The sequence below is a fragment of the Lepidochelys kempii genome, chromosome 28 (assembly GCF_965140265.1).
Source record: "Lepidochelys kempii isolate rLepKem1 chromosome 28, rLepKem1.hap2, whole genome shotgun sequence".
Classification (NCBI taxonomy): Eukaryota; Metazoa; Chordata; order Testudines; family Cheloniidae; genus Lepidochelys; species Lepidochelys kempii.
This window is the reverse complement of record NC_133283.1, coordinates 5,833,402-5,851,830: the sequence shown is the minus strand read 5'-3', so window position 1 is coordinate 5,851,830 and position 18,429 is coordinate 5,833,402. Positions and strand designations below refer to the sequence as shown.

At 51.5% G+C, this 18,429-nt stretch overlaps 1 protein-coding gene across 8 annotated transcripts in view; it reads left to right on the top strand.

The window, feature by feature from the left end:
• The window catches only part of LOC140904195 (uncharacterized), a 48,330-nt gene that overhangs the window by 12,156 nt on the left and 17,745 nt on the right, over window positions 1-18,429 (top strand). For 5 of the 8 annotated variants that reach the window (XM_073326551.1, XM_073326550.1, XM_073326549.1 and 2 more), the window contains 2 exons: window positions 1,867-1,980; window positions 2,349-14,913. In XM_073326551.1, coding sequence (XP_073182652.1) covers window positions 1,867-1,980; window positions 2,349-4,480 — 2,246 coding nt within the window. In that variant the 3' untranslated portion in view covers window positions 4,481-14,913. Of the gene's footprint in view, window positions 1-1,866; window positions 1,981-2,348; window positions 14,914-18,429 lie in introns of those variants that run through there. The other 3 variants (XR_012156453.1, XM_073326552.1, XM_073326546.1) reach the window with 3 other exon arrangements.

The window sequence follows — 18,429 nt, the reverse complement described above, 5'->3', positions numbered from 1 at the left end:
AGGCTGTTGCTCCTCAATTTTAGTGGTTAATTCCCCAGCCTTCTCTACACAGTGGGGGAGTTTCATTCTCCCTTCCATTATACCTGAGTCACTAGATTTCCTAATTCCCCAAAATGTGCTTCTGCAATGTCACAGTTTGACAAGCCTCCATTGTCGGCTCAAGGAATGCCCTCTCAGGTATCAGGCCTCCAGCCAGCCCCTCTCTATGGTTGAGGACCCACATACCTCTCCTTTTTGACCGGAGTTTGAGGATTGCAGCTTGTCCTCCACTGTGTTCACTGGACTAATCTCCAGCTCCTGTGCTTTGCTTTCTCTCCAAGGGCTGTGAGCAGTGTGTGTGTGTGTGTGTGAGAGACAGAGGTAGGAATTTTGGTGATACTTGTATGATGCCAATACACACCTCAGTTTCCCTCTGTGATTGGTATTGCTATGATTATAAAGAGAAGGAGACATGAGGTGTCATATAGCTGTCATGGGGTGATATGAATGGGTCATTAAGGACTGGCTGGGACCAACCTACATCAATGGAATACCCGACAGAGACAAGGGAATAATTGACACCTGTCCATGGGAGGATCTCTGCTTGGCTGATGAAGCATACATGGACTCGTTATGTTTTTGGGAGCAGGAAGAACTGGGCTCGCAGACGCAGGGAGCTCTGCCGGAGCGAAGACTAATGGACAGGCACAGTGAAAGGAAACCAAACTGTTTTCTACAGCAGCATGGCTCAAGGGCATTGGCCAGCATGGACTGTATTGTCTTCTTTGCTTCCCGGTGCTAATCTAAGGGCTTTCCAATGCTGTGTTTCAGCTGACTAATAAACCCTGCTGTGTTTTAGAAGTCTGCCCAATGTCCCAGCAAAAACTTGCTCTGTGCATTGAACGAGGAACAGTCTCTGAACAGGCAGAGCTCACAGGTTTATATAGTAATATTCTCAGCTATACCTTAACCAATGATTGTACTGAAATTTAACTAACCAGTTCTAACATATTGTAACATAATTCTCTAACCAATTATGTCCCACTACCCTAATTAACGTACACCTAGCAAAATTAATTATATAGCAGACAGAAACAATTAGAGAAGCAGACTGATTAACAAGGTAAAAGTGGTGGCCATAAAGATAGAACAATACAGAAATGAGGGTTTCACAAGCATTGAAAAGTGATTTCTTGCCAGACAGGATGCTATCAAACTACGTTTTCTTTAAGCATCTTAAGATCTGTTTCTTTATCTGGTGGTGATGGGGACTATCCAGACAGGATCGTCTTCCTAACAGCCCAGTACCACCTTATGTCCATGTGACTGGTTTGGGATGTGAGGATGTGACCCTATGCTTCCCAGCTTATGGCTGCCCCTGCTGCTTAGCAAACGGCCTTAGCCTAAGAATAAGTGTGAGGCTATCCTAGTGAGAGAATGCCCGCACACAGCGGACTGTGATTTTGATTCTTTGTTTTTATACCCCTTTTCAGTAGCTAAGTGATAAAAATACACCTAAGTTCTTAAAGTATAAGCTTTACAGGCAGTCCTGAATACCTATATTCTAACAGTAGGTTCTACCCCTTCCCCCTTCTGTGTCTGTCTTGTCTATTTAGATGGTAAATTCTTCAGGGCATGGGCCACCTATTATTCTGTGTTTTGTACTTTGTCTAGCACAATGGGGACTCACTATTAGTTGGTCCTTAGGCACTAAGGTAATGACTGTGATTTAGAATAATAATAACTGTCCTGCCACTTTGCGCCAAAGAAGATGGCCTTGAAATGTTGCTGCTTAAAAATAAGTTGGGATTAAAACCATGGAATATTCTTTGTGACAAGTATCCCACAAATTCCACTGACCTCCCTTGTTTTCTTTCCCTGGAGTAGGGTTTCCAGTTTCCAAACCTGATGTGATCTCGCAGCTGGAAGGAGGGGAAGAGCCATGGGTCCCAGACCTCCAGGGCTCTGAGAAAGAAGTGCTCCGGAGAGCTGCCTGCACAGGTGAGGAATTGGTTAAACCAACTCAAAAACTGTTTGGGAATGCAGAAAATATTTGGGATGCCCTACAAAGACCTTGTGAGCTCTCCAAGTTTAGGATTGTTCTCTGCAGAATGGAATCGTTATGGCAGATGTCACTCATGGCTTCCCTCCTATTCTGACCGACAACTGGCAGCAGGTCCCTCCCCGATTTCACTTTCCCCTGAGTGTTCTGGTGAGATGCAGGCCAAAACTGATCCCTTCTTCTCTCCTCTGGGAAAGGGTTAGGGGAAAATCAGCTCCTGATAGGTTTGATCTCTCCCACACATATTTTGGTTTGTTCATCTCTTTTTCCGTTCCTCTGTCTGACATTTCCTTTCTTTCCGGTACAGGGAGTGACCTATGTCTGGATTCTCTTTGTCTCCCATCAGGTGATGGGATGGTGAGTGAGAATGAGGAGGAGACACCCCAGCAGGAAGATGCTGAGGAAGTAGAACCACATGGAACGTTATCAGGAAGATCCAAAGGGAATGTTTCCAGGAGTTGTGCACTCCCAGAAAAAGCAAAAGCCTGTGAGACTCAGCAGATGCCAGAGGAAAACTTGAGTAGCCACACAGACCTTATTACATGTGAGAGAATCAACTTGGAAGAGACACGCTACACATGCCATGAGTGTGGGAAAAGCTTCAATCGCAGCTCAGACCTTCTCACACATTGGAGAACCCACACTGGAGAGAAACCCTACACGTGCTCTGAGTGTGGGAAAAGCTTCATTGATCGTTCAACCCTCATCTCACATCAGCGAATCCACACAGGAGAGAGACCATACACATGCTTTGAGTGTGGGAAAAGCTTTAATCACAGCTCTACCCTGAGCGCACACAGGAGAATCCACACGGGTGAGAAACCTTTTGGATGCTCTGAGTGTGGGACACACTTCATTCGTAGTTCAGCTCTCATCTCACATCAGAGAATCCACACAGGAGAGAAGCCCTACGCATGCTCCGAGTGTGGGAAAAGCTTTAGTCAGCACTCACACCTTATCACGCATGGTAGAATCCACACAGGAGAGAAACCCTACACATGCGCTGACTGCGGGAAACGCTTCAACGAGAGCTCAAACCTCATCACACATCAGAGAATCCACACAGGGGAGACGCCTTACACGTGCTCAGAGTGTGAGAAAAGCTTCAAGGAAAGCTCAAACCTTATCGCACATCGTAGAATCCACACAGGAGAGAAGCCCTACACCTGCTCCGAATGTGGGAAAAGCTTTAGTCAGCACTCAACCCTTATCACACATAAGAGAATCCACACAGGAGAGAAGCCCTACATATGCTCTGAGTGTGGGAAAAGCTTTAGTCGGCACTCAACCCTTATCATACATTCTAAAATCCACACAGGAGAGAAGCCCTATACATGCTTGGATTGTGGGAAAAGCTTTAGTCAGCACTCACAACTTATCTCACATTGTCGAATCCACACAGGAGAGACGCCCTTCACGTGCTCTGAGTGTGGGAAAAGCTTCAATGAGAGTTCAAACCTTGTCACACATCAGAGAATCCACACAGGAGAGAAGCCCTACATATGCTCTGAGTGTGGAAAAAGCTTTAGTCAGCACTCAACCCTTATCACACATGGTAGAATCCACACAGGAGAGAAGCCCTACGCATGCTCTGAGTGCGGGAAAAGCTTCAATGATCGCTCAAACCTTATCACACATGAGAGAGTCCACACTGGAGAGAAGCCTTACACATGCTCTGAGTGCGGGAAAAGCTTCAATCAGAGCTCAAACCTTATCCGGCATCAGAGAATTCACACAGGAGAGAAGCCCTACACATGCTCTGAGTGTGGGAAAAGCTTTAGTCAGCACTCACACCTTATCATACATTTTAAAATCCACACAGGAGAGAAGCCCTACACATGCTCTGAGTGTGGGAAAAGCTTTAGTTGGCACTCAGAACTTATCTCACATTGTAGAAACCACACAGGAGAGATGCCCTTCACATGTTCTGAGTGTGGGAAAAGCTTTAGTCAGCAATCCCACCTTATCAGACATCGCAGAATCCAAACAGGAGAGACGCCCTACACGTGTTCTGAGTGCGGGAAAACCTTCAGTCGAAGCTCTGACCTGATTATACATCGGAGAATCCACACGGGTGAGAAACCTTTTGGATGCTCTGAGTGTGGGAAACGCTTCATTCAGAGCTCAACCCTCATCACACATCAGCGAATCCACACAGGGGAGAGGCCCTACACATGCTCTGAGTGTGGGAAAAGCTTTAATCGGAGCTCTGACCTGATTATACATCGGAGAATCCACACGGGTGAGAAACCTTTTGGATGCTCTGAGTGTGGGAAACGCTTCATTCAGAGCTCAACCCTCATCACACATCAGCGAATCCACACAGGAGAGAGGCCCTACACATGCTCTGAGTGCGGGAAAAGCTTCAAAAGCAGCTCCCACCTTATTAGACATCAGAAAATCCACATGAGAGAGAACTGCAACAAATGCCTTGATTAGGGCTGGGCAAAGATTTTTATTTTTTTTTTTTAAATCACATTTGCTAATTCTCACACACTGATCTGTGCACCATCTTCACTGTGGTCTGTCAGCTCCCCGAGATCAGTTGCCTGCGTCTACCTTTTGCAGCTCACCCTTCTTTGGGGTCAGTCCTCTGATCTTTTCTATCAACTGCTTTCCTTTTGAGTCGTACGAATGTGTGTCCCTCCAGCCAGGAATGTTCAACAGCTCCCGGATGGGGAGAGAGGTTTGATCCCAACAAGCTTCACTAAGGCAAAATCTACCTGTGCTTTACATCCACTAGGGCTGTACATGGCAGTTGCTGCTCAAGTTAGGGATCTTGGTGTGAAAAGGCAATTTTAAATGTTGTGCAGATGCAGCTCAGGTGCCATGGTTGTCATTGGCTTTCCCCTTGACCTGACCTAAACTCCATCACTTTTCCTAGTCTAAACAAACCCTGAGCATCACGGTTATACTGTTCCCCCTGTTTCAAAGCAACTGTTTCAAAGCAATTGTTACTCATCAAGTTCCCCCTTCGGGAACAAATGGTTTCATTCCCAGTTGCTCTGATGTTGCTTCAGGTTGTGTTGGAGAGCAGATATTTTTACTACCATTTTCCTTACTTAAAACATATTGAACTATAATAAAGAGCAGGAACAGGGCAGGGATAGGGGAAAATGTCATTTCCCCTCTGTAACAACAGAAGAAGATAGGGTCAGTCAGAGGGATTCCCTTATTCCCCATCACCATCCCAATCCCCCCTGTTGTTCAACTGCTTAAGTTAATATTTTTTCTAAAGGGCTGGGAAGAGGATTCCCTAGTAAAATGACTTGTAACTAAGCAAAATACCCATGCACTTGGCTCCTAAAGCAGTTGTGGCCCAGGTCCTGCAGGAGGTCGCTCCTGAAGCTATCTCCTTCCTAATCAGATGCATGTTGTCTATTATTTGGGAAATGCAATCCCTATCTAGGTAGAGATGGGGAAAAATGGAAGTGACGTTTCTGTTCAGCTCACCCCTGGGAGATGCTGCAAATGTGTAGAAAATGAAATCCATGTTGAATGGGATATACCTGCAGAAAGACACCTATTTTTAATAGATACCTGACATTTGGTGTCTTACAGGGATTCTAAGCAGCACCTGAATTTAGTCCCTAATTTAAGTCTGTGCCACCAGATTAAAGGAATAAAAGGACATATTTCGGGGAGTTATACCTCACTATCGCTACTGATATGTTGTGTGGTTGGTGAAGAATTCTACTCCAGAGAAGTTCCCCAGGTCTCTTGTTTGCAAAGCAAAGATGTCACATTAGGCAGGAGATGTCAAAATCTACAATGGTGATGAACGTGTGATGTGAGCTTTTCTGGGTTGGTTTTTTTTGTTTTGTTTTTTGGTTTGGTTTTTTTATTTAATTTAAATTTTTCAACCAGTTATTTTTATAGGTGCTGAGGACCTTTTGCCTTTTGAGTACAGCTGTTAAACTCTGAGACCTGGCTCTGGAAACCTCCCCAAAGCTGGATTTGTGTTTCTTTTATGTTTGATATCTTTGGGGTTCACACATCCACACTAAGTGCGGTTCACAGCAACAGATACTTTGAGAAATCTGCTGGGTGAAGCAGGCCTTTTCCAAAATGACATTGGCCCAAAGTCTGCCTCAATTCAGCTGGATTGGGACAGGTCTGTATCAAAGGAGTGGTTCACACCTGATTTGTCCAGAGACCTCAAGGGAGGTGTGGTAAGATAGGATAAGTAGGAATCAACAACAATAATGTTAAAGGTAAGGGTGACAGACCTTCACCTTGCAGGTCAACAAGCCTGTTCTGTTCATTCCCTCTGACACACCTGGCACTGGTCTGGCACTAGGCAGCACGCTGGGCTAGAAGGACCATTGGTCTGACCCAGTATGGCCAGCCTTGCGTTCTTATGTAAGCCATCTACACCGGGTGTACACTGGCAAGTTTCTGCTCAGTAAAGCAGCTTTCTGCAGTGTAATTCCTGAGGTGTACTGCACCGCCTGCAGGTGACCTACTGTGAAGCCCACCCCTTAAATTTCTTGGGAATTTTGAAAATCCCCTTCCTGTTTGCTTGGTGACACATGCAGTGGTCTCAGCACATCTTTCCAGGTGACCCACCTGCTCCACGCATCTGGCGATCCCCCGCTTGGAGCAATGCTGAGCTGCTGGACCTCGTCAGCATTTTGGGAGAGGAGGCTGTCCAGTCCCAGCTGTTCTCCAGCCGTAGGATACATATGGACAGATTTCACGATGCATGAGAGAAAGGGGCCATGACCGGGACACACTGCAATCCAGGGTGAAAGTGAAGGAGCTGTGGAACGCCTACTCCATGGCACAGGAGGCAAACCACCACTCTGGTGCTGCACCCACAAGCTCCCGATTCTACAAAGAGCTGGATGTGATACTCGGTGGTGACCCCACCTCCACCGTGAAGTCCATTGTGGATACTTCGGTGGCTCACGTGCCAGTCAAGAGTGGACTGAGCCAGGAGGAGGAAATCTTGGATGAGGCTGGCAACTGACAAGAATGACCCTCATTTGTGTGACTGGAGGGAGGGAGACCCAGAGGCAGATGACGAGTCAAAGGTCAGAGATGCATGTAGCCAGGAGTTCTTCTCTATCCCGGAGGAAGCTAGCCAGTCACAGCTGTCGGAGCTTGGTGAAGCGCAAACAGAAGAGGAGGCGCCTGGTAAGTGGGTTTGATTTTGGGAATCGCTGAAGTGAGTTCTTGGGGTCAGGAGGGTTGCAGAAAGCAGGCTTGTGTCTGTATGATGTGTGTACCTCCACATGCCCAGTCTGAGCGGCGGAACAGGGTGATGATTGACTCCCTCACTTCCCTGGAATCTACCCGAGATCTCCATGAATCTCTCCTGAAGATACTGGGCAACCCATTGCCACAGCTTTTTTGGCAGAACTGCTTAGTCTCTTGCCCCATTAAGGGTAACTTTCCCGTGCCACTCTGCCTTCACTGGGGAGGAGTGGGGGAGACAATTGCTTCACACAGGCGAGCCACTTAAGGGCCAGGGTGGACGCCGCAGTCTTGGAGAAGACCCTCCCTTGATTCCCTGCTCACCCTTAGCAGCGAGATATCTTCCATAATAAACACAGCCTGTGGAAAACGTGGGCACAGGAATGATTATAAGGCCCTTCCTACAGTGCTGTCTCTCCCCAAGAGCAACATGCCCAGTGTACAGTATTGTCCTGGGACAGTGATTTCCCCTGTCCCTGTCCCCTGTCACCATTTGGGGGTCTTGTGGCTCATGTGTGCTTGTCTGGGTTCAGCCAGTTAGTGACACATATGTGAATAGTGGCTGTGTTTCAAATCACTGCATCAGTGGTCTCTGTGTTGCAAACAATACTGCTTCTGTAAAATGCTGCATTTTGGCTTCACAGATACGCCCTTGGGAGCCCAGCCTCCCTCTTTCTTATCGCCAGCCAAATGCCTACGCAGAATTAGAAAGTGGCCATCAAGAACTAAAGAGAAGTTTCTGCATGAGGTCATGATGCACTCTGCGGCCGAAAAACAAGAATTGAAAGAGTGGCTGGACAGTGAGAAGAGGGACCGAAAGGAGAACACGGTACACCAGAACGAAGCCATGGAGCGGCTTTTAAACATTATGGAGCGCCAAGCAGACACACTCCAGGTGCTACTAGCACTGCAAACTGAGCAGCTCCGCGCCTGCTCTCACCTGCAGCCTCTGTCGGAAAACTCTTTCCCATGCACCCCCCTGACACCGCCAACACACTCTTAGCAACCTCCTGGCTCCAGTCTGTACCCGCTGCCTTCCACTCCTGCCCCATCACAGTCCAGCCCTGCGGACGCCCAGTACCCACTGCACTCAACACCCGTCCCTCTGCAGTTTAGCCCTGCTGAAGTACCGTACCCGCTGCACTGTACTCCAAAGAAGAAGGTTGCATATGATACCTGGACATAGAATATCATTGAATATCAGGGTTGGAAGGGATCTCAGGAGGTCATCTAGTCCAACCCCCTGCTCAAAGCAGGTCCGATCCCCAATTAAATCATCCCAGCCAGAGCTTTGTCAAGCCTGACCTTAAAAACTTCTAAGAAAGGAGATTCCACCACCTCCGTAGGTAACGCATTCCAGTGTTTCACCACCCTCCGAGTGAAAAAGTTTTTCCTAATATCCAACCTAAACCTCCCCCACTGCAACTTGAGACCATTACTCCTTGGTCTGTCATCAGCTACCACTGAGAACAGTCTAGATCCATCCTCTTTGGAACCCCCTTTCAAGTAGTTGAAAGCAGCTATCAAATCCCCCCTCATTCTTCTCTTCCGTAAACTAAACATCCCCAGTTCCCTCAGCCTCTCCTCATAAGTCATGTGTTCCAGTCCCCTCATCATTTTTGTTGCCCTCCGCTGGACTCTTTCCAATTTTTCCACAACCTTCTTGTCGTGTGGGGCCCAAAACTGGACACAGTACTCCAGATGAGGCCTCACCAGTGTCGAATAGAGGGAAACGATCACGTCCCTCGATCTGCTGGCAATGCCCCTACTTATACATCCCAAAATGCCATTGGCCTTCTTGGCAACAAGGGCACCCTGCTGACTCATATCCAGCTTCTCGTCCACTGTAACCCCTAGGTCCTTTTCTGCAGACATACACAAATCTTTAACGGTCCTGGGACCCCACCTCCTCATGGGACTTTCCCTTCCCCCATCCCCGCAGAGCAGATGTGTTGTTGTGGTTTTTTTCCTCTCTCCTCCGGTGGTTGATTTTTAATAAAAGAATAGTTCTGGTTTGAACCGCTCCTTGCTGCTGTCAAGATGCCCCATATATGGCTTCATAAGCCACAGCATTAAGGGGTAAGCAGGGTCTCCCAGGATCACAATGGGTATTTCGACTTCCCCTTCAGTGATCTTCTGGTTCGGGAAGAAAGTCCCTGCTTTCAGCTTCCTGAATAGGCCAGTGTCCTGAAAGATAGGTGTGTCTTGCCCCTTTCCAGATCAGTCTGCGTTAATGTCCGTGAAACGCCCACGGTCATCCACAAGTGCCTGGAGAACTACAGAAAAATATCCCTTGTGATTAATGTATTCAGTGGCTAGGTAGTCAGGTGCCAGAATTGGAATATGAGTGCCATCTATCCACCTCCGCAGTTAGGGAAGCCCATTTGTGCAAAGCCATCCACAATGTCATGCACGTTGCCCATAGTCTCAGTCTTTCAGAGCAGGATGCAATTAATGGCCCTGCACACTTGTCAACAGGCGTCCAATGGTCGACTTTCTGACTCCAAACTGGTTACCAACTGTCATAAAGGGAAAGGTAACCACCTTTCTATATACAGTGCTATAAAATTCCTCCTGGCCAGAGGCAACATCCTGTTACCTGTAAAGGGTTAAGAAGCTCAGCTAACCTGGCTGGCACGTGACCTAAAGGAGCAAAAAGGGGAGAAGATACTTTCAGATTTTGGGAGGGGGGAGGCTTTTGTTTGTGCTCTTTGTTTAAGTGGTTGTTCTCTCTTGGGACTAAGAGAGGCCAGACAGAAATCCATCTTCTCCAACCCATCCTAATCCAAGTCTCCAATACTGCAACCAGTATAGGTAAGCCAAGCAAGGCGATTAGTTTTTCTTTTGTTTTATGTGAATTTTCCCTGTGTTAAGAGGGAGGTTTATTCCTGTTTTCTGTAACTTTCAGGTTTTGCCCAGAGGGGGATCCTCTGTGTTTTGAATCTGAATACCCTGTAAAAGTATTTTACATCCTGATTTTACAGAGATGATTTTTATCTATTTTTTTTAAAATAAAATCCTTCTTTTAAGAACCTGCCTGATTTTTCCATTGTTCCAAGATCCAGGGGTTTGGGTCTTTGATGATTTTGTAACCAATTGGTTAGGATATTATTCTCAAGCCTCCCCAGGAAAGGGAGAGTGTAGGGCTTGTGGGGATATTTAGGGGGAAGACGTCTCCCAGTGGTCTCTTTCCCTGTTCTTTGTTTAAAATGCTTGGTGGTGGTAGCATACTGTTGAAGGACAAGGCAAAGTTTGTACCTTGGGAAGTTTTTAACCTAAGCTGGTAAAAATAAGTTTAGGGGGTCTTTTATGCAGGTCCCCACATCTGTACCCTGGAGTTCAGAGTGGGGAAGGAACCCTGACAGCAACTAATTGGTTGGAGTCTGGAGTAGCCAGCTTCCACGGTGCAGTTGCCACGCGCTTCTCCGATGACAGGGCAGCTCTCATTCTCGTGTCCTTGTACTGCAGGGCTGGGGCAGGCTCATCACACAGTCCCGTGAATGTGGCTTTCCTCATCCGAAAGCTCTGCAGCCACGGCTTGTCATCCCAGATGTGCATCACGATGTGATCCCACCACTCTGTGCTTGTTTCCCAAGCCCAAAAGCGGCACTCCACTGTGGTCAGCACCTCCATGAATGCCACAAGGAATCTTTTATCGTAGTTACTACGGATGGCAATATCAATGTCTAACTCCTCTACCTTTGTAGTTTAAGGAATAACTCCACTGCCAGTCGTGACGTGTTAGTAAGTTCGGGATCCATTCCTGCAGAGCGCGCAGTACACAAATCATTGAAAGGTGGCACCAAATGTGGACGGAAGCACAGGGATTGCTGAGATGGGAAGCAATGCATCACGGGGCATTCACGGAGGTGCTGACCACAGTGGAATGCCGCTTTTGGGCTCAGGAAACACCTCCTCCACCTTCCCACAACTCTTAGCGGCAGAAGAGAAAGAGGTGCTCAGTGGGATAGCCGCCCAGAGTGCACCGCTCCAAGTACCGCTGTAAGTGCCGCAAGTGTGAACACACTATTGCGCAGGCAGCTGACAGTGTGAATACACAATAGCGGTTTCCCTTTAGTGCTCTTTGAGCAGCTCTGTAAATCTGCCCGTGTAGACGTAGCTTCAGAGAGACTGACTGCCAGGATCCCAGCACTGATCCCCTCTGGGGAATGAATCACAACGTCGACAGGCTATGCAGGCTTCACTCGTCTCCCTGTACCTGAACAGCCTGCTAGCCCCACGTGCTGGACCATCTATTGCATTACCTGGTTCCTAAACCGCAGCTACGGTTCCTACTCCAGGTGAATCCAAAGACCGAGAGGTGCAGAGATCCAACTCCTTATAATCTTAGTAATGTTTTGTTTCTTTTTCTATTTTCTGTCTGTTTCTTTTTATGAACGTGGAGACCTCCCAGCCCTTCTTTTAGATTGGGGTGTAACAGAGTGTGAGCGTGTGAACACCTCTGAAATCTACAAAGGGAAGATGCTAGGAAAAGTAGTTCCCCAAATCTTAATAGCCTTCAAACACTGCCCGATGAAATGACTGAATGCATGCTCCTCACCTACAGAAGCATTGCAAGGAATTGAGTTGTCAGATATGTATTGTTCAGCGAGAGCTGTTTGAACTTCTTTTACTAATGTCTCTCTAAGGTCTGTATGTGTTTTCGGGCGAGAGGGCGAGTTGAAGTATTAGCTACAGAATAGTGAAATCTAAGGAGAAAACTAATTCTGGTCTGGTCCAGGGACAGACTTTCACAGAAGCACTCTCTGTGACTATCCAAAGTGGGGACTTTTTCCAGCTGGACCCAGTCCCTGGCCAGGAGCTGCAGGCACCAGGGGCCAGAGAGACCCCAGGGCCAGTGCTGAGTGGGCAGGACAGAGACTCCGCACAAAGTCAGGCTAACTTGGAGCTTTGGCCTCTCCCCACTGCTCCTGGGGACTGTCAGTCTCAGGGTCCTGATTTCCCATTAACCCTTCTCCTTTCCTTTTGTACCAGGAACTAGCCAACCAAAAAAACCCACTGAGCTTTAGTAAGGGGCCAACAATCCCCTTATGCAAGCCAGCCCCATGAGGGTCACAGATGTCCAGAGAAAACAGCACAAGCTGGTTCCATGGTGTAACGCTCAGGACTCTGAATCCTGCAATCCGAATTCAAATCTCAGTGGGACCTCCTCTTTGCTTGCGGCAAAGCCCTGGCACTTGAAGTGCTCACCTTCCCTGTCTCCAGCTGTGAAAGAATGAGTCTTTTCCCTCCTGCTGGGTGACTCTCGCCCACCAGAGCCAGGTCTTTGGTCGGGATGGCGTGACGGGATGGTGGCAGTGGGTTGGGCCTCTAGAACTTGCCACCCTGGCTACCGATGCCTGCAATCCTGCGGTTTGACCTGATGGTTGGGATTCTTGCTGCTTCACCTGATGCCCACAAGTTTGGCCCTTTTGCTTGCTGCCACACTTTTCCTCTTGCCCACCTGGTGCTTAAAGAAAGGAGTGCCAGGGCTAGGCTTCCTAGTCGGGGCTAGGCAGGAGGGAGGAAGGGTCCCAGGCTGGTGCCCAGCGCACCTCTCCTCCTGTGGGCACCTAGAGCACAGGTAGCTGGTGCTGACAGCTCCAAGGGAAGGCTTAAAAGCTACAGAGTGACCAAGGGCAAGGAGAACCATGCTTATGCATGGCCAGCTGACAGCCGCAAAGAAACCCAGCCAGCCTGCTCCTTGGCAATGCCAAACACCCACTGAACACCACCCGCAGACCAGCATGTGGCGTGGCTGCTGATGCTCTCTGGCCAACATCAAGACAGTAGGAAAGCAGGGCCACCTCCTTGGTGGGGCCTCTGACTGTTCCCACTCCAGGTGCTCACTTTTGCAGTGGGGCAGGAGATTTTTCCCCAAGAGGCTTTTCCCCAGCTGGTGAGAAGCAGCAAAAAACCCAGGTTCCAAAGATGCTATTTAGCCCCCTCAAGCACAGGGACGGGCACACACTGGGAAGAGGGAAACTGCTCTACACACTAGCCTGGGCATCCACCCATTGTCTTTGGCAAGTCAGGAATAGCAAAGGCTAGACTGGAAGACCTACCCGCAACTCCTTCCTGGGGCTCTAGCGGAACCAGAGCATTGGCCTGAGTGGCCAAGAAGAGGTTCCGGCCCTGAAGAGAGCAGCACTTCCAGCCCACAGGGAGAACTGCACAAGCAGAACCTCGAAGAGACTCGAACCCTCAATCACCTGATCCAAAGTCAGGTGCCTTAGCCGGTAGGCCACTCAGTCACATGAGAAACCCTCTCCAAGCACTTCTTTAGAAACGGCGGACACTGCGTTTCTTGGAGCATCTACCCAGGGAATTAGCAAATTTTCCATCTCCTGAAGTCTTTGAAGCAGGACTGGATGCCTTTCTGGAAGATGTTTTCATCAAAACAGGAAGTATTCAGCTCATTAGAATGGTAAATAGATGAAACTGTATGACCCGTATCATAGAAGAGATCAGACTAGATGACCTAATAGTATCTCTCGGCCTTAAAATGTATTGGGGAATAATCAAGAGGAGGAATGGGGAAAAGAACATGCCATTGTTTGTGTTGTACAGATTTGAATACCAGCATTTATCTGCACACCCTCCCGCTGTGGGCACCCTGTCAGCTGTAGCTTTCACGGAAGGGAGGAGGAGGGAATTGCTGGAGCAGCCGGGCAGAGCTGGGACTGAGACACAAAGAGAGGTGCACGTCCAACTTGAAGGAACAGGGATTCCTCATTGCCGTGCCGAGCGTTGTAGGTGGTGTCAATAAAGGCGCACACGGGTGTGTTCTTGCCACAAGAACTGTCAGCAGGCTGGTGCCATGCATGCTACTGGTCTCCAGGACTCAGTGAGGGGTAAGTGAAGGCAACGACGCAGAAGGAATCCTCAGTGCAAGGCTCATGGGTGGTACCATCGTAAAAGTCTGAGCTAGATTGTGATCAGTAGGCTCTGTGTTTGAGTGCAGGCCAGGGGTAGGTAACTTCTGTTCCCTCTTAGAATCATAGAATATCAGGGTTGGAAGGGACCTCAGGAGGTCATCTAGTCCAACCCCCTGCTCAAAGCAGGACCAATCCCCAATTTTTGCCCCATATCCCTAAATGGCCCCCTCAAGGATTGAGCTCGCAGCCCTGGGTTTAGCAGGCCAAAGCTCAAACCACTGAGCTATCCCTCCCCCCTCTTGTTAGGTTGGGTTCATTTTCCTATATGTTTTGTGACTACAGGAATCCATGTTGGTTTCAAAACGGAATTTTATGCCCACATGAAATGTAGGTCCATTTTCCTGCTCTTTCATTTCTCCTGGAGTTGTAAACCACTTCCAGTCAGAACCCAGAAGGGGCTTCCCGCCTTTTCTAAGGGGTTTCCTGAGCAAGTGTATAAAAAGCTGCCCTGAACATGGCCTCAGGGCTGTCCATCTGAGTGGCAGCCAGGGACGGTCACGGGTCTTACTTGCAGATGTCTATGCATCCTAATGATAGAAGGGCAAGGGATTTTCCTCCAACAGCTTCCTCACCTGTAAAGAGAAGAGAGAAGGAGAAGAAACAACCCTTACCTTTGTCACCATCCGTTGCTGGTCTCCTGAGCATACCCTCTGTTCTGCTTCCCGTGGTCCCGAAGGAACATCCAGGGACTCTTTGTTATAAACTATAAATAAACTTGATTTGATTTTACCTTTACTGATTGATTCCTGATTACTTAGGGTGGGAGGGGTCCTCTTTGCAGGAGAAGGGATCCTACCTGATGACAGACGTTGGACAGGGAGGCCGAACCTAGGGACACAGAAAGCCGAAGGGTCTCGTCTTACCACACACACACACACGCCTCCTTTGCCTTTCAGTCCTCTCCCCCTTTAACACGGCACTGGACCGAACCCCAAGATTTGCCTTAGCAAAGAGAAGCTGTTAGACGTTGGGAACCGAGCGCAAGTGTGTAGCACAAAGTGTTCTGTGGCGGGCAGGGCAATGTTGGTCGTTGGCATGTCGGGGTGATGCTGAAACAGGGCAGAGTTAAGGTTGCATTGTGGGGGCGAGGTGAACCTTGACGCTGCATGTCCCCTGATAAGAACAGAGGGGCCGGGAATCCCTTACCCAGCGAGGTCACGGTCTCGTAGCTCTCCTGCAGGACGTCCAGCTCGGCCCCCTCTGATGCAGCCACATCCACAGCCACCGCCTCGACGGTCACCAGCCCCTGGAAGAGCAACGGCCTGCTGACAGCCCCATCGTTCCCGGGGGAGGGGGGCCGGTCACGGGGGAGGCAGGTAGGGGGGTCGGCACAGTCCCACCCCCCCCCAACCCAGCAGCCAGGGGGCAGGGCAGGGAGAACAGTCCCACATGCCCCCCATCCCCGCAGAGAGACGGGGCAGGGCAGGGTGACCAGGCATCAAACTGAAAAATCGGGACGGGGGGGTGGGGGTAGGGGGTGGGTAATAGGACCCTATAGAAGAGAAAGACCCCAAAATCAGGGGTGGGGAGTGGGGGGGGGGTAATAGGACCCTATAGAAGAGAAAGACCCCAAAATCAGGGGTGGGGGGGGTAATAGGACCCTATTGAAGAGAAAGGCCCCAAAATCAGGGGTGGGGGGTGGGGGGGTAATAGGACCCTATTGAAGAGAAAGACCCCAAAATCAGGGGTGGGGGGGGTAATAGGACCCTATTGAAGAGAAAGGCCCCAAAATCAGGGGTGGGGAGTGGGGGAGGTAATAGGACCCTATTGAAGAGAAAGGCCCCAAAATCCGGGGTGGGGGGTGGGGGGGTAATAGGACCCTATAGAAGAGAAAGACCCCAAAATCCGGGGTGGGGGGGTAATAGGACCCTATAGAAGAGAAAGGCCCCAAAATCAGGGGTGGGGAGTGGGGGGGTAATAGGACCCTATTGAAGAGAAAGGCCCCAAAATCAGGGATGGGGAGTGTGGGGGTAATAGGACCCTATAGAAGAGAAAGACCCCAAAATCCGGGGTGGGGGGTGGGGGGGTAATAGGACCCTATTGAAGAGAAAGGCCCCAAAATCAGGGGTGGGGGGGTAATAGGACCCTATTGAAGAGAAAGGCCCCAAAATCAGGGGTGGGGAGTGGGGGGGTAATAGGACCCTATAGAAGAGAAAGGCCCCAAAATCAGGGGTGGGGAGTGGGGGGGTAATAGGACCCTATAGAAGAGAAAGACCCCAAAATCAGGGGTGGGGGGGTAATAGGACCCTATTGAAGAGAAAGGCCCCAAAATCAGGGGTGGGGGGTGGGGGGGTAATAGGACCCTATAGAAGAGAAAGACCCCAAAATCCGGGGTGGGGGGGTAATAGGACCCTATAGAAGAGAAAGACCCCAAAATCCGGGGTGGGGGGGTAATAGGACCCTATAGAAGAGAAAGGCCCCAAAATCAGGGGTGGGGAGTGGGGTGTAATAGGACCCTATTGAAGAGAAAGGCCCCAAAATCAGGGATGGGGAGTGTGGGGGTAATAGGACCCTATAGAAGAGAAAGACCCCAAAATCCGGGGTGGGGGGTGGGGGGGTAATAGGACCCTATTGAAGAGAAAGGCCCCAAAATCAGGGGTGGGGGGGTAATAGGACCCTATTGAAGAGAAAGGCCCCAAAATCAGGGGTGGGGGGGTAATAGGACCCTATTGAAGAGAAAGGCCCCAAAATCAGGGGTGTGGGGGGGTAATAGGACCCTATAGAAGAGAAAGACCCCAAAATCCGGGGTGGGGGGGTAATAGGACCCTATTGAAGAGAAAGGCCCCAAAATCAGGGGTGGGGGGGTAATAGGACCCTATTGAAGAGAAAGGCCCCAAAATCAGGGGTGGGGGGTGGGGGGGTAATAGGACCCTATTGAAGAGAAAGGCCCCAAAATCAGGGGTGGGGGCGGGGCGGTAACACAGGCTCTGGGAGGAGACGGGCATTGAAACTGGGGACTGAGGCGGAAGCGGCGCCCGGGGCAGGCTGGGAGATGTAGTGCCTGACTCCCCCGGGAGCGGAAGTGACGTCGGAGGGGGGAGGCGGAGCCGGAGCCGGGCTGGGCTCGCGCGGGGCCGGGGAGCGGTTGGGGCCGTTGGAGCTCTGGGCATGCGCAGATCGCGGCGGGGCGCGAGAGCTTCGTTAACCCCCCCGTGCCCGGCCCGGGCCCCGCTCCCGCCGGAGCCGCCCTGGGGCCGCCCCGGGCTCCGCCCGCCCCGCTGCGGCGCTGCAGCCTCCAGGTACCGGAGCGAGCCCCGGGGGGGCCGGGCGGTGACTCTGCCCCGGGTCCGGGGGGGGACCCGGCCTCCCGCAGCGCCGGGATCTGCCCCCGGGGGGGGCCGGGCGGGAGGAGACCGGGGGGGGCAGGAGAAGGGGGGGCGGGGGGAGACCGGGGGGGGCAGGAGAGGGGGGGTGGGGGGTGACCGGGGGGGGCAGGAGAAGGGGGGGAGACCGGGGGGGGCAGGAGAAGGGGGGGAGACCGGGGGGAGCAGGAGAAGGGGGGCGGGGGGAGACCGGGGGGGGCAGGAGAAGGGGGGGAGACCGGGGGGGGCAGGAGAAGGGGGGGAGGGGGGAGACCGGGGGAGGGCAGGAGAAGGGGGGGCGGGGGGAGACCGGGGGAGGGCAGGAGAAGGGGGGGAGGGGGGAGACCGGGGGAGGGCAGGAGAAGGGGGGGCGGGGGGAGACCGGGGGAGGGCAGGAGAAGGGGGGGCGGGGGGAGACCGGGGGAGGGCAGGAGAAGGGGGGGAGGGGGGAGACCGGGGGGGGCAGGGGGAGGGGGGAGACCGGGGGAGGGCAGGAGAAGGGGGGGAGGGGGGAGACCGGGGGAGGGCAGGAGAAGGGGGGAGACCGGGGGAGGGCAGGAGAAGGGGGGGAGGGGGGAGACCGGGGGAGGGCAGGAGAAGGGGGGGAGGGGGGAGACCGGGGGAGGGCAGGAGGAGGGGGGGAGGGGGGAGACCGGGGGGGCAGGAGATGGGGGGGAGGGGGGAGACCGGGGGGGGCAGGAGAAGGGGCGGGGGGAGACCGGGGGAAATCTCGGCGCAGCCCGGACATGGCCGGTGGGGGGAGGAGCCGGGGCCCTCCGGGAGAGGGGAGCAGCGGGGGGAGGCCGAGATCCGCTCGGATTTACCGCTGCCCCCTCCCCTGGGACCCCCCGCTCCCGCCCTGCCCCCTTTCTGTCCCCACAGCAGCGAGGGGGAGCACGGGGGAGCCCCCCCAGGTGCTGCAGGGCCCCCCACAAAATCCGGGGTCCGG